The 16,317-nt window shown below is 43.4% G+C and overlaps 1 protein-coding gene across 1 annotated transcript in view; it reads right to left on the bottom strand.

The window, feature by feature from the left end:
* The window catches only part of LOC117355029 (zinc finger protein 850-like), a 92,246-nt gene that overhangs the window by 24,334 nt on the left and 51,595 nt on the right, over positions 1-16,317 (bottom strand). The window contains exons 2-3 of the mRNA XM_033932975.1: positions 15,196-15,322; positions 13,221-14,534 (exon numbers count right to left, since the gene is read on the bottom strand). Of these exons, the coding sequence (XP_033788866.1) occupies positions 13,221-14,534; positions 15,196-15,322 (1,441 nt within the window). The remainder of the gene's footprint in view (positions 1-13,220; positions 14,535-15,195; positions 15,323-16,317) is intronic.

Below are 16,317 nucleotides of genomic sequence, written 5' to 3'. Positions count from 1 at the left end.
AAAAGCTGCCATTCTCACTGTAATTCAAAAACGGCTTGACCGATTTGAACGAAACTTGGTATTCTAATCCCTCACTACCTGGGGTGATATGTTCTGGGGGTCTCGCGGCCCACCTGCACACATGGGCGGAGCTACAAACAGAAAATCAGATTTCACCCATTCATGTCAATGGAAAAAATGTAAAAAGCTGCCATTCTCACAGTAATTCAAAAACGGCTTGACCGATTTGAATGAAACTTTGTATGCAGATCCCTCACTACCTGGGGTGATATGTTCTGGGGGTCTCGCGGCCCACCTGCACACGTGGGCGGAGCTACAAACAGAAAATCAGATTTCACCCATTCATGTCAATGGAAAAAATGTAAAAAGCTGCCATTCTCACAGTAATTCAAAAACGGCTTGACCGATTTGAACGAAACTTGGTATGCAGATCCCTCACTACCTGGGGTGATATGTTCTGGGGGTCTCGCGGCCCACAACTCTATGTTGCTTGCTCAAGGGTGGGTTCACCCAAGAATTTATATGTTCTTGCTCCTGGAGGTGAAACTAAAATTGTTGTTTATAATCACATTTTGCGTTAGATGTATTGTATTCATTTTGTCAAATATTTCACATTATAATTTGAATATTGTACTTTTTATTAAGCTGTAAAAAAATAATTTCATTCACCACTATAAAGTATCTTTATTTGAATCCATTTACAGTATTATTGCTATAATTAAATACCCGTGCAGCTAGTATTACATAATAACAATGGTTGTCTATTCAAGAGCACATGAATCAAAACAAACTTTCCATTTGCATCAGACCAAATCTTACCCACCTAAAATAAATCAACTTGGGGCAATAAATATAATACCACATGGGTGATACGTGGAATCACAAAATGCACAAAAATCACCCACACTTTAACTGTGTAACACCACTTTTAAAATGTAAATAGTTCTCAGAACCAAATTAATGGTGCAAAGATCACAAGCGGGGTAATACCCCGTAGGCTGTGCCTTTGAAAGTTCTGTTACGGCACTTTGAAACACTCTTGTGGTCACAAGGATCCAAACTTTTTAAATTGCATATATAATCAAAAAACTAATTTGTACTCTTCTTGGGTTCTGACGCGGATCGCCCGACCAGCTTCCTCAGAGAACCCACACGTGAACATGATCTACAAGTGGCAAACAGTGTCACCATGGCATCAGTCGTGAGGTTGAATGGTGGGCGTTCCTACACTGACAGGTGTGACATAATTTTCGGTTATCATAGGGTAAATGAACTTCAGTGTGTAGCGTACCTCGCAAAGAGGAAGTGAAACTGAGGACATGAGGTAACCTCCAGAGCCGCCAAGAGTGTTGTGAGACATTCTGCTTTTTACTTCACCTTTACTTCATTTTATTTTTCACTAGCTGATGCCCCGGACGTTGCACGGGTATTTAATTATAGCAATAACACTGTAAATGGATTCAAATAAAGATACTTTATAGTGGTGAATTAAATTATTTTTTTACAGCTTAATAAAAAGTACAATATTCAAATTATAATGTGAAATATTTGACAAAATGAATACAATACAACTAACACAAAACTTGATTATAAACAACAATTTTAGTTTCACCTCCTGGAGCAAGAACATATAAATTCTTGGGTGAACCCACCCTTGAGCAAGCAACATAGAGTTGTGGGCCACGAGACCCCCAGAACATATCACCCCAGGTAGTGAGGGATCTGCATACCAAGTTTCGTTCAAATCGGTCAAGCCGTTTTTGAATTACTGTGAGAATGGCAGCTTTTTACATATTTTCCATTGACATGAATGGGTGAAATCTGATTTTCTGTTTGTAGCTCCGCCCACGTGTGCAGGTGGGCCGCGAGACCCCCAGAACATATCACCCCAGATAGTGAGGGATCTGCATACCAAGTTTCGTTCAAATCGGGCAAGCCGTTTTTGCGTGATCGCGGCACATACACACATACATACCTCCGATTTTATATACAGTGGTGCCTTGCATAACGAACGCCTCGCACAACGAACGCTGCACACAACGAACTTCATGTCTTGATTCACACAACGAACTTCACACAACGAACTTCGTTTCACACAACGAACTTCGTTTCACACAACGAACTTCGTTTCACACAACGAAGTCGCCCGAGCTGCCGATGTATTGCATCCTTCCGCGCAGGCAGTCGTTAGTCACTGCGCTTAACTGCCCTCTCTCACTGTATACAGTCGTCCTTTTAAGATAAACTCAATATTTTTTATATATCATGGCTTCTAAAAAAAGCAGGAAGGTGATTTCTGTTGAAATGAAACGGGAAATAATTAGAAGGAGTGAATGTGGGGTAAAACAGTGTGACCTCGTCAAAGAGTTTGGCCTCAGCAAGACCACCATTTTCACCATTTTGACAAATTTATCTTTTTTTATGTCATCTTAGCATATTTTATGCTGCAGAACGAATTATTTTTTTTAACATGTATTGTTATGGGAAAACGCGTTTCACATAACGAACTTTTCGCATAACAAACTTGCTCCTGGAATGAATTAAGTTCGTTGTGTGAGGCACCACTGTATATAGATTTATGTTTTGTAGATCACGCTCACTTTATAATCTTTTTCACATGTGGGTTCTCTGAGGAAGCCGGTCTGGCAAAACGCGTCAGAACCCGGAGCATTTGGGCACCCAAGATGAGTACAAATGAGTTTTTGATTATTTACACTTCTCCCTCCGTATCCATGGGGGTTAGGGGTAGAACCAGCCAGCGAATATTAAAAAAACGCAAATAATATTCGGACCGGTTCTGCCCCTAACCCCCGCTTCCTTCCGGCTATTTTAAGCCCTTTAAGCCCCCCCTTAAGCCTTACCTGGTGGTCTAGCGGGTTTTTGGGGCAGGAGCGATCTTCCCACGCTCCTGCTCCATGCAGATCGCTCACAGGAAATAGCTGCCTTGAGCTCCCGTAGTCTCTCGAGATTACGACGGGAGCTCAAAGCAGCCATTTCCTTTAAAATGTCTCTTACAGGTTGAGAAAACTGAAGAGGAGTTACGTTGAAAGGTACCAAGCTGTTAGGTGCAGAGACTGAAGGTTGAGATGAAGTAGAGGTCCTTGACTCTGTGTAAGCAGAGATGGAAAAACTGGTAGAAGGAATGGCTCCCTGCTGCTGAGTTGAAGTAGAAGGGAATACCAAGGTTGTCTCGGCCACCGAGGAGCTATCAGAATAATGGTGGCATGATCATTCTTCAACTTGACTAGAGTCTTGAGAATGAGAGGGAATGGAGGAAATGCGTACAGGAAGAGATTCGTCCATTCCAGTAGAAAAGCATCTGCCTCAAGGCGATGAGGAGAATATATCCTGGAGCAGAACTGAGGCAGTTTGTGGTTGTAGGGAGATGCAAAGAGATCTATCTGAGGCATTCCCCACTGAGAAAAAATGTGAAGAGATGAGGACTTGAGTGTCCATTTGTGAGGTTGCAGAAGACGACTCAATTTGTCTGCCAAACAGTTTTTTGCCCCTTGGCAGACAGCTTTCAGGAAGGTGTTGTGGAGGATTGCCCAGTCCCAAACCTTCAGAGCTTCTTGACAAAGGGAGAGAGATCCTGTTCCTCCCTGCTTGTTGACATGGCGACTTGGTTGTCCATCTGAATGAAGAAGAAGATGTGAAAAGCTTTGAGAGCATTGAAGATCGCTCTGAGTTCCAACAGATTGATGTGACATTGATGATCTGTGCTGGACCAGTGGCCTCGAGTACGGAGACCGTCGAGTTGAGCCCCCCAATCGTAGGTCGTGGAATCTGTCATGAGGACCTTCTGATGAGGTGGCGTCTGAAACAGTAAACCTCTGGAGAGATTGGGAGAGAGCATCTACCAGCGGAGAGATTTTCTCAACGAAGGAGTGACTCTAATATGTCGAGAGTTGTTCGCAAGCCTGCGTCCACTGAGATGCCAGGGTCCACTGAGGAATTCTGAGGTGAAGTCTGGCAAAAAGGAGTCACTTGAACTGTGGAGGCCATGTGACCTAGTAGTATCATCATGTGTCTCGCTGAGATTGAAGAGCAGGAAGACACTATGACAGAGCTGAAGAAGAGCATCCAGACGTTGTTGAGGAAGGAATGCTCTGAGGCGGATAGTGTCCAGAACAGCTACGATGAACTGTAGATTTTGAGAGGGCTGAAGTTGGGATTTGGGAAAATTGACTTTGAATCCCAAGCTTTGTAGGAACCACGTAGTTCGTTGGGTCGCTATAATAACCCCCTGATATGTTGAATCTTTGATGAGCCAGTCGTCTAGGTAGGGAAACACTTGAAGACCATGGTTCCTTAGAGCTGCTGCTACCACCACTAGGCACTTGGTGAACACTCTGGGAGATGATGTCAGGCCAAAGGGTAGCACTCTGTACTGATAATGCAGATTCCCCACCCGAAATCCCCACCCGGATGAATTGGAATGTGAGTGTAAGCCTCCTTGAGATCTAGAGAACATAACCAATCGTTCTGATCTAGAAGGGGGTAAAGGGACGCCAGGGATAGCATGTGAAATTTTTCTTTGACTAAAAATTTGTTGAGAGCCCTGAGATCCAGAATGGGTCACTGATCATCCGTCTTCTTTGGAATTAGGAAGTAATGAGAGTAAAAAACCCCTGCTCTGCTGTTCCAAAGAACTTCCTTGATGGCACGGAGATGAAGCAGAGCTTGAGCTTCCTGAAGAAGAAGGGAGGACTGGGATGGATTGGAAGGATACTCTCTTGGAGGAAGCTCTGGTGGAACCTGAATGAAATGAAGTGTATCCTTCCCTGATTATTGACAGCACTCAGAGGTCGGATGTAATGGTCTCCCATCAATGGTACAAATGATGGAGACGACCTCCCTTGGGGGGAAGGGAGGACAGAGGCAGAACGATGGAGGTTATGCTCTGTTTGAGACAGTCAAAAAGGCTGCACAGCCTTAGGCGCAGCAGAAGGCTGAGGTTTCTGTTGCTTCTGCTGCTGTTGTTTCTTGGGAGGTGCTCGAGTGTAAGGAGCTGCCCTTGAAGGATAACTCCTCTGGAAGGATGGAAGAGGTCGAGAAGGTTTTGCAGGAGCTGGCTTTGGCTGTGGTCTGACAATTGAAGCAAAAGATTTTTCATGCTCAGACAATTTCTTGGTGGCGTCCTCTATGGATTCATCAAAGAGGTCATTGCCCTCACAAGGAATATTAGCCAGACGGTCCTGAAGATTAGGGTCCATATCAATGGTGCGAAGACAGGCCAGGCGGCGCATTGCTACTGAGAAAGCAGTGACCCTGGAAGAAAGTTCAAAGGCTTCATAAGATGACTGGAGAAGATGTAACCAAAGTTGAGCCAATGTAGCAAAGAGTTCTAGAAACTCCGCATGTCTATGTTGATCCAGGTTTTTCATAAAACTTGGAAGATGATCAATCAAGAACTTAAAATAAGTAGTGAAAATAAAATTGTAGTTGAGGACTCTGGAGGCCATCATGGAATTCTGATAAAGGCGACGGCCAAATTTGTCCATGGTCTTACCCTCTCTTCCAGGAGGTATGGTGGCATAGACTCTGGAAGGATGGGTCCTCTTCAAAGAGGATTCCACAAGGAGGGATTGGTCAGATAATTGTGAATTCTCAAACCCCTTGCCATGTAGAGTTCTATACCTCGATTCCAATTTGCCTGGAACAGCAGGTATAGCATAAGGAGTCTCCAGATTTCATTTGAAAGTTTGAGACAAAAGCCTGTTAAGAGGAAGCTTGAGTGACTCTGCAGGAGGTCGAGGCAGATGCATTTCCTCTAAGTAGAATATTTAGAACCAGCGTCCAATTTAATATCCAGGTCGTCAGCCATCTGACGAAGAAAGGAAGAAAAGGACAACTGATCCGCTAGAGCCTGGGCTCGATGACCTCGAGGCCTAGAGTGGAGAACGAAGGCGAAGCATCTATGGAGTATTGGTAACTCAAGGAATAGACAGACTTGGAGGAGGCACTGGAAGCAGTGGAGTCCTCGGGGTCTGCAATTGGTGACCTCGATCGAGAAGTTGGAGGCCTCTAAGAACTGGAAGGCCTGGATGGAGGTCTGGATGAAGAAGGCTTTTCTGTGGAAGAAGACCTGCGCCTCGATCTACGACGAGAGTGCTGCCTGGAAGTAGGTCTCGGGTGAGATCGAGAAGACTTTGCCCTATGCCTGGAAACGGGCAGTGCCACTGGTGAATGAATAGGGCTAGAAGCTGTAGATCGAAACCCCATAGATTCAGTGGTTTGGATCGAGGAATCTCGAAGCACTCCCAAAGATTCGGCTCCTTGTATGGAGTGTGAGGATTCCTGTCGAGACACTCGCAAAGACTCGACTCCTTGCATAGAGTGTGTAGATTCAGCTCAAGGCACAGGCAGGGACTCGACCTCGCGGGAGACTGCTGATTGCCCAGGATGGACTGCAGGAGGTAGAGTCGAGGCAGAACCGTATTTACTCAGTAACTGAACAAATTGCTGCTCTAACATGGTCTGGAGAGAAGCCTGCAATTGTGGATCCGAGTCTGAAACTGGACCACTTGCTGAGGCTATAGGTTCCAAGGTTTGCGGTAGACACATGCTTCGACTTGGATGATTGCTTGGATAGCTTGAGGACCACCGCAGGAACCTTCTGCTTAGGTATCTGACCTAAGCAGGTGTACTCAAGTTCAAAGAGGATCCAAACAAGGAAGGTCTGATGAGACTCGAGGTCGGAGTTGTGGAAACAAGAGGACCCTCTGTTGACTTCTTGACCAAGTTGGTCGAGGGTGTTGCTGAAGAGTCCATCTTGAACAGCTTTTCCACTTGAACCCGACGACATTTTAGGGCTCGAGGTTGAAGAATAGCACAGTGCGCACATAACTTCGGACTATGGTTAGGCCCGAGACAACGAAGACACCAGCGGTGTGGGTCCGTGAGGGATATCGCACGCTGACCCTGGCTACACTTCTTGAAGCCTGTGACTGGCCGGGACATAGGAGGAAAGATGACCGCTGCGAAGTCGAAGCCTGCAGGTTGCGGGCGCGTGACCCGTCCCGTCAGTCGGACAACAAAAAAATAAAACTTTTTTTTTTTTAACTAACAGAAAAGACATAAAAGACACAGTGATTCGCAAAAGAAAAAACACAAACCGCGGTGAAGAGAAAGCACGAAGCAAATGAAGTTCAGCGCAGAGCGTCAAAGTACAGACTTCTCGGCTCCACTGAGAACTGAGGAGACTCGCCCTGTGCTGGGCAGGAAGGAACTCACGCATGCGCGGTGCGTCAGACTCAAAACTTCTGAGTTTCTACAAGCAAGTCTACTTGCGAGGCTGTCTGCATCCGGGCTCCATGGATGACATCACACATATGTAAGAATAGGCTGCCTGCTTGTCCTGGGATAAAAACTAAAAATTTTTTTTTTAATCTCTTATATGTCAGGGTTAATTGGGAGAGCCTTGCGCAGTACCCCAGCCCATTTTGTCTTGGTTTTGCCAGAGGCTTTTGGCCATTTGCCTAGGGGGCATCAGGCTCTGTGCAGGAAGATGAGCTTATTAGTCTGGAAATGTATTAGAAACATAGAAAGATGACGGCAGATAAGGGCTACAGCCCATCAAGTCTGCCCACACCATTTACCCACCCTCTTAAGTCTACTGACCCCCTAAAGTATAATTGTAATTATACTGTCACTCTACTGACCTGCTCATTCAAGTCCATACCCTAGTGACCCTATCCCTTGGCATGACCCTCGTAGGGATCCCACATAGGTATCCCATTTGTTCTTGAAGTCTGGGATGCTGCGTGCCTCGACCACCTGCACTGGAAGCTTGTTCCAATGCTCAATCACTCTCTCCGTGAAGAAGTACTTCCTGGCGTCTCCACGAAACTTCCCTCCCCTGAGTTTGAGCGGATGTCCTCTTGTGGTCGAGGGTCCCTTGAGAAGAAAGACATCATCTTCCATCTCGACCCGTCCTGTGATGTATTTAAATGTCTCAATCATGTCTCCCCTCTCCCTACGCTCTTCGAGAGTGTAGAGCTGCAATTTGCTCAGTCTTTCTTCGTACGGGAGACCCTCTAGCCCCGAGACCAGTGCTGGACAGTCCCGGATCCTCCGGCATTTTGGCATTGGCAGAACCAGTTGCATCAGTTGACCATCTGGGAGGCGCAAGATGCTGGAGGGGCTAGGTAGCGAAAGATGTTGTTCTTAAATATTTGGGAGCCATATCTCTAAGCTTTACATCCAAAGGACCGCAGTGCGGTTTTAAGATGGGTGTCCTAATCTGGGCGTTCAGTTAGTTGGGTTGGGAGAGTAATGGTGAGTACTGGGTGGAGAGTACCATTGGGGGGAAGGGGATGGGGGGATTGGGGAGAGGAGGTGGGGGGGGGTTTTTGAAAGGTTCTAGCATAAGAACATAAGCAATGCCTCCACTGGGTCAGACCTGAGGTCCACATGGCGGCCCAACAGGTCCAGGATCTGTACAGTAATCCTCTATCTATACCCCTCTATCCCTTTTTCCAGCACTCAGTCACAGATAGGATAAGTGGGACCAGTGGGGGAAAGGGGTGGTGTGGCATCTTCGGGGCTCATAAGAGTCCAGGGCCCCGGAGTGCCTTTCCGCCTCATTAATCTCGCTTGCCCTAGGTGGGGGTAGGATGTTGGTGGAGTTTGGTTGATGTTACTTTTCTTTTGTACATGCTTATTCTATTATTGTATACGATGCTTCATTGTTTGTACTGTGCACCTTTGGGGTGCCCTGGTGTTATATTTACTGTTGTTTGCATCAATAAAAATTGTTTGAACCTAAAATGGTTTTGTTTTAAAATCGCAAATAACCGAATCCGCGGATGCCGAAACCGCGATTCGGAAGGAGAAGTGTATACAATTTAAAAAGTTTGGATTGTTGTGACCACAAGAGTGTTTCAAAATGCTGTGACTGAACTTTCAAAGGCGCGGCCTACGGGGTATTACCCCGCTTGTGATCTATGCACCATTCATTTGGTTCTGAGCACTATTTACACTTTAAAAGTGGTGTTATACAGTTAAAGTGTGGGTGATTTTTGTGCATTTCAGATCTTACCCACCGACACATCCAAACCCTTCTGAAGAAGGACCAGTACTCCAGCTTTCCTATTGACCGCCCCAGTTCCCACCCACCCACCACTGCTTAAACTTATGTTCACTGGAAGTCAAGTGCATATTCTGTAAAAAGACGAGATCTGGCCATAAATTTGGTCTTGGAGGATGAAATGTACGGTTTCAGCATCTATGAGACAAACTTGGTTTTTTCTGTTGCATAGAGCGTTATGGACCCCTGTTAGATTGCAAAAACTAGATGATTCTTTGTCTAATAGATGCTGGCATTGTCATTTAGAAGTAGGAACTTTAGATCATTTATTGTTTCATTGCCCATACATTATGAATTTTTGGAAATCAATTTGGGACCAAATTAATAATTTATTAGAGAACCCAGTGGCATTGACTTATGATACTGTAATATTTGGTATGGAAATGAGAGCCAAAAGTCAGATTTCTGCAAATAACAACAAATTATTACTAATAATGACTGGAGTTGCCATTCAACAAATCACATTTAACTGGAAAGATTGGAAAAGATTAAACTACAATTTCTGGTGGAACTCTTTATGCCATATATATAAAATGGAAAGGTTTATTGCAGTACAACGGGGCTATCTTAAAAGGTTTCAGGATGTGTGGAAACCATTAACGAAATATTGTAAGGATTAAATTAAAACTGGTTCCCTTATATTAATTATTATTTTAAGATGCATGGGGGGGGATATTTTAATATCACATGTTTTATATGATAATAGAATATATGGAAGGGTGGGTTGGGATAGGGATGAGGTTAAGAATTTATGAGATGTATCAATGATTATTTCTAAGTGTTGTATTTATTGTTTATGTGAGTGAATATATTATAACACTTTATGTAATCTTGAAAATGAATAAAGAATTCAGAAAAAAAAAAAAGACGAGATCTGCTTTATGGCAGCGTAAAGTCTGTAAAATCTTTTGCCGTTTCACTGGGGAGGTCACGCCATTCATGTTCTAAGATATCAATTTAACTGGCATCCCACTGAGCAAGGATAAAATGGAAAGGGAATAGCTGGTCAAACTAAAGAGAGAGGTGAGGCCATTCCAGCCTATAGCTCCACCTCAGATCGCCAAAAGCTAAAGAAGTAAAAATGACAATTTCAAAAGGAAGTCACCGCTATCCAGGGTCTGCTAGTTACCTAGAAACAGATTCAGGAGACGTTCCACAGGATGAAAATTCCTCTCTTGAGCAGTAAGAGAAGAGCTTCCCGTCCTGATATGTAAAAATTGGACACAAAACACTGAAGACCTTACGAAAAAAATCTTTGAGATTTATTATAATAAGTGCAAAGTAAATATCAAATTATAAAGTAGTTATGTGTTCAATTGGAAGGAATAAGAAACTTGCATTACATTGTCCTGTTAAAATTCCTTCAACAAAATCTAGACAAAGCTATACATTTTATCCTTTCTCTGATCTTAACATACATACATAACGTGTAAGCTTCCTAAACACTTAAATCCTGTGGAGCCTAGTACATTTACAAAAACGTATTTTCCTATATAATTCTCTACGTTAACTCTCGATAGCCTGAACTAAAGATAAATTTCCAATGTAAAAGACAGACCACTATTTGCTCATCAAATCCAATAGATGTCAGTGTTACTCCTTTTCTCCATATAACAACCGACATTAGTAACCTGTCAAAACATACATCATGTCAGTAAAAAAGCTTTACTTCCTGGTTCATAAAAACAGAATTCCCAGGCACTTTCTAACATCTGTGTAAACTCTTAATTAACTTTTGTGTTTGTTAATCGATAAGAAACAGAGCCATTCACATGATTATGTGCGAGTCTATATACAAAGACAGTTTTCCTGTTTCCTCTAGAATCCCAATTCCATGACTGTATTTAAACAATGGTATATAAATTTACTTGTCTTAAAAGTCACAAGTCAAACTAAACTTTTGAACTTCCTTAGCATTAGTTAAAATGTAGAATGAGCTATTTAAGCTTTTCAACTGAGTCCCCAATTTTAATAGGCACCTTGTTTTAATTCATTCACAAATTCAATTTTCTGTGACACCTTATCGCACCTGTAAATTTCAGAAATTCCTCAACACAGCCACTATGTCCCCCGAGGAGAGACTAAAGTGCCACTGCAAAAACAGAACAGAGAAAATAAAATAGAAACCAACAAAACAAAGTGTCCCCCCCTCAAGGACCAAAGTAAAAAGGAGAATATCTGTATAGAGACACCCAAAAAGAGCACCACGAGCCCAGAGGAGAAAGGAATAGACCTTCCTAAAAACAAATCAAAAGAAAGAAACAAAGGCAGAAAAAACTAAAAATTCCCATAAACCCCAAAAGAGAAAGGGAAAAAATTGTAACTCACCCCAACCCATCATCACCCCTATCTTGAAAGACCCTAAGGGAGCAACAGATCTACCTTCCAATTACAGACCTATAGACTCAATACCTCTTTACGTCAAACTCATAGAAGGCCTAGGGGCAAAACTTCTCACGAACTACTTAGAACTTCACAACATACGTCACCCCTCCCAATCAGGCTTCAGGACCAACTACAGAACAGAGACACTACTAGGTTTTCCCCTAGACACAGCCCTGAAGGGACATGCATATATCTTATAAGTTTTCTAACTCTGTTGGTGCTGGGAAACACAAACACAGAGACAGTTTGTGTTGATTCTGCTAATATGTTCTAAGACAAGATCATTTAATTTTGTTAATGAAGCTAGCTGCTTGGGACAATGGAGGTTCGACCCCCCACAGCTATGCTCTGTTTGAGATAAGGAAAGCTTTACATAAGACACTATTGCTAAGACAGCACCTTTAGATGTTAGACAATGAAGCACATATGCTGTTTACCCACCCTACTCCCCTTTCTTGTGTTGATTACTTCTTTGAAGTTTATGTATCCTGTCACCAGATATGGTTTGTACTCACGTCATCTGCTAATACCACTGATCCATGTAAAAAAGGTATAAAACTGAATGTAAGACTAATAATAAACAGGCAATTCCTTTGGGAAACTGAGTATCCTTCCTTCCTAAGGGAACTGCCTCCAGATATCTGAAAAGGCGACGAGAAGGTGTGTGCAGGGCAGTTTAGGGACCAAGAAACGGACCCTGTTCGTTTCAAGCCTGACAACACTTGAGCAAAGGCTAAAAAATGCTAATCATACAACTAGATCTCACTGCAGCATTTGATCTGGTTGATCACAAAATACTACTACAAATATTGGAGACAATAGGAATCACAGGCAGGGTACACTCATGGTTCCAAGGATTCCTACAATCCAGAAACTACAGGGTAAAAACAAAGAAAAATCAGAATCCTGGTACAACCCCTGTGATGTGCCCCAAGGATCCCCACTGTCCCCAACACTCTTCAATCTATATATTGCTTCACTAGGCACTTGCGTAGACCAACTAAACAAATCATACAGCTACGCAGACATCACCATCCTCCTTCCTTTCAACCCACCAACCCCCACAGCAATAAACGCACTACACAAAACACTGGAAACAGTAAAACAATGGATGAAAAACCACAAACTATAACTAAACCCAGATAAAACAAAGTTCCTACTTTTAGAAAATGACAGAATCCCTACCATAATAAACCTTGAAATAAACTCCATCTCATGCCCCATACAACCCCACCTACAAATACTAGGAGTCTAAGAATCCACGATAGATTCCGGGAAGGGCCACCAGGCGGAGACTGCCCTGTCGGGAGCGGTTTTCAATAACATCTCATTTGTCTTGAAAGCACACAGGACATTGGCACGCCAAGAATCCTGCCCCAACACTTGCATGCAGGACAAATGCGCATCACCGCTTCTGCTGGTTTGAGGCCTTCCTGTTAGCGTTCTGAGGGGAGGCGTTGGGGGGGGGGAACCTCCACTACACTTACAAGTCCTCCCGCTTTGAGCCTGTTTAGTATGTGCGACTCAATGGAAGATTAGATTAGATTAGATTAGATGAAGAGCCCTCTGGGTCATCCGTTTCAGCCATCTTGGAGTCTGGGTGTTTTCCTTTCACCTGGTCTTTTTTGGGGAGCTTTCTCCAACATAATGAACGTGGAACAGCAAAGCCGGTAAAGTAGGAAAGCTCTGATGGTACCAGGTGTGCAAATCATTGAGAAAAAGTTTACAGAATCTCAAAATTAGCAGGACAAAGGAGAGGGGCCCGGGAGCTCAAGGCAAACACATTTGCACTTTAGCACAGCATCACGTGACCTACAATTAGCACATGTAAATGGTTTATCTCCCGTGTGAATCTTCTGGTGAACTTTTAGATTTGAAAGCCAAGTGAAGCTTTTATTACACTCAGCACATGTAAATGGTTTCTCTCCGATGTGGATCCTCTGGTGAAGTTTTAGACTTGAAAGCTGAGTAAAACTTTTATTACACTCAGCACATATAAATGGTTTATCGCCGATGTGGATCCTCTGGTGAAGTTTTAGACTTGAAAGTTGAGTAAAGCTTTTATTACACTCAGTACATGTAAATGGTTTATCTCCAGTGTGGATCCTCTGGTGAAGTTTTAGGCTTGAAAGCCGAATGAAGCTTTTATTACACTCAGTGCATGTAAATGGTTTGTCTCCCATGTGGATCTTTTTGTGTCTTTTTAGAAGTGAAAACCCAGTGAAGCTTTTATTACACTCAGTGCATGTAAATGGTTTATCTCCGGTGTGGATCCTCTGGTGAAGTTTTAGACTTGAAAGCCAAATGAAGCTTTTATTACACTCAGCACATGTAAATGGTTTATCTCCGGTGTGGATCCTCTGGTGAAGTTTTAGACTTGAAAGCTGAGCAAACCTTTTATTACACTCAGCACATGTAAATGGTTTATCTCCAGTGTGGATCATTTTGTGTCTTTTTAGAAGGGAAAGCCCAAAAAAGCTTTTATTACACTCAGTGCATGTAAATGGTTTCTCTCCTGTATGGATGCTCTGGTGTCTTATTAGATTTGAAAGCCGATGGAAGCTTTTATTACACTCAGTACATGTATATGGTTTCTCACCCGTGTGGATCTTCTGGTGAACTTTTAGACCTGAAAGCCCAGTAAAGCTTTTATTACACTCAGTGCATTTAAATGGTTTCTCTCCCGTGTGGATCCTCTGGTGAATTTTTAGAGCTGAAAGTTGACTGAAGCTTTTATTACACTCAGTGCATGTAAATGGTCTCTCCCCCGTGTGGATCCTCTGGTGAACTTTTAGATGTGAAAGCTGACTGAAGCTTTTATTACACTCAGTACATGGAAATCGTTTCACTGCTGTGTGGGTCTGTTGGTGAATTTTTAGAGTTGAAAGTTGACCGAAGTTTTTATTAAGCTCCGTGAATGTAAATGGTTTGGCATTTTTACGATTTCTTTTATGCATGCTTTGAAGTTCTCTCTGGTGTGTTTTTCCTTTCCTCTTGCCATGGTATTCATATCTTAAGTCTCCTGCAGGGTCTCTCTGTTCTTGTATGATCTGATGATCTGTTGAATATAAAAAGATGGAATTAATCATATGCTAGAAGACTGTGGTGGGTTCTAAGATATTACCTTTAAAGACTGGTTATCTTACACTGGGATTCACTACATATAGTTTAAGAATTGGCCTGTTTCTTAAGTCTAAAGTATTTGTTGAAGTGTTTTTCTACAATGACAAGATGTTCCTTGGAAATGGCACAAGTAGAAGCTGACCAAATTTCGGTTTCAATTACAGTGATGGCCGAAAATCTTTTTTCTGCCCAATATTCCAGGTGTCCACCACCCTTTGGGTGAAGAAGAACTTCCTAGCATTGGTTCTGAATCTGTCCCCTCTTAATTTTTCCGAATTCCCTCTCGTTCTTGTAGTTTTCGAGAGTATGAAGAATCTGTCCCTCTCCACTTTCTCTATGCCCTTCATGATCTTATACGTCTCTATCATGTCCCCTCTAAGCCTACGTTTCTCCAGGGAAAAGAGCCTCAGTTTCTCTAATCTTTCAGCATATGAAAGGTTTTCCATACCTTTTATCAATCGCATCGCTCTTTTCTGAACCCTCTCGAGTGTCGCCATATCCTTCTTAAGGTACGGCGACCAATACTGGACGCAGTACTCCAGATGCGGGCGTACCAAGAACAGATTTAAACATAAAAATGTAAAATCATCCCTTACCCAGTGAGCTCAGGGTCTCATAATTCTCCTTCATCACCTCCCTGTAAAGGTCCTTCTGTTCCTCATTTAAATACTCCCACTCCTCCTGGGAGAAAGAGACTGCGATGTCCTCAAAAGTGACCCGCGTCTGAAAGAAAAAACAGAAACACTCTCAGCATCTTCTGCATCGAATCCAAAGGTGACTTTCCAGTGCTGGTGTACACTAGTGAGGAGGAAAGTTTGCCGGGTGTATATCATTTAGAATCAAGACACCGTCCCAGAATAGGGTTCTAGTTCAGAGAGTTGCTAAGCACCAGAGAAAGAGAGAGAATTTGGTCTTATGATTCCCGAAGGCAGCATTGCAGCAAAACACTGGCCGCCATCAGAGAGACCATGTTTTGAAACGGATTTGAAGCTTTGAAACCTTGAGAACAGATAAGTTTTGCTCTTTTTATTTTCATTTGTTTTGGATTTTAAGGAAGGTTTCTTTCTGCCAATTAAGTGATTGCCCTTTAAGAGGATTTGATAATTATACATCATGAATGGCGAGGCTCTGGGGTTTTTTCCTTTCCACCTTTAATGCTATCTTTTGAATACGTTTCAGTGCAAGACGTAAAGTAGAAAAGAGTCTTTGGCCCAGATTCACTAAACGGACCAACCGATCCTATCCAGATCCGATTCGGGGACCTGATTCACGATGCGTACTCATGCAAATGAGGACACTCGGAATCACGCCCCCAACCAACTGCAGGGATCGCTGAATAGCCATCTCCATGCATGCACAGACCATCTGTTGATGATTTTGGGTGAGAGAAGAGCAGCAGGAGACATTTGGGGCAAGAGCAGGGCGGCAGGAGAGATTTGGGGCAGGGAGAAGGTGGCAGGAGAGATTTGGGGCAAGAGCAGGGCAGCAGGAGAGGTTTGGGGCAAGAGCAGGGCAGCAGGAGAGGTTCGGGGCAGACAGCAGGGCAGGTTCGGGGCAGAGAGCAGGGCAGCAGGAGAGATTCGGGGCAAAGAGCAGGGCAGTAGGAGAGATTCGGGGCAGGGAGAAGGTGGCAGGAGAGATTTGGGGCAAGAGCAGGGCAGCAGGAAACATTTGGGGCAAGAGCAGGGCGGCAGGAGAGATTCAGGGGCAGAGAGAAG

Source organism: Geotrypetes seraphini, chromosome 2 (assembly GCF_902459505.1).
Source record: "Geotrypetes seraphini chromosome 2, aGeoSer1.1, whole genome shotgun sequence".
Lineage (NCBI taxonomy): Eukaryota > Metazoa > Chordata > Amphibia > Gymnophiona > Dermophiidae > Geotrypetes > Geotrypetes seraphini.
The sequence above is the reverse complement of the archived record's forward strand: the minus strand, read 5'-3'. Positions and strand labels throughout refer to the sequence as shown.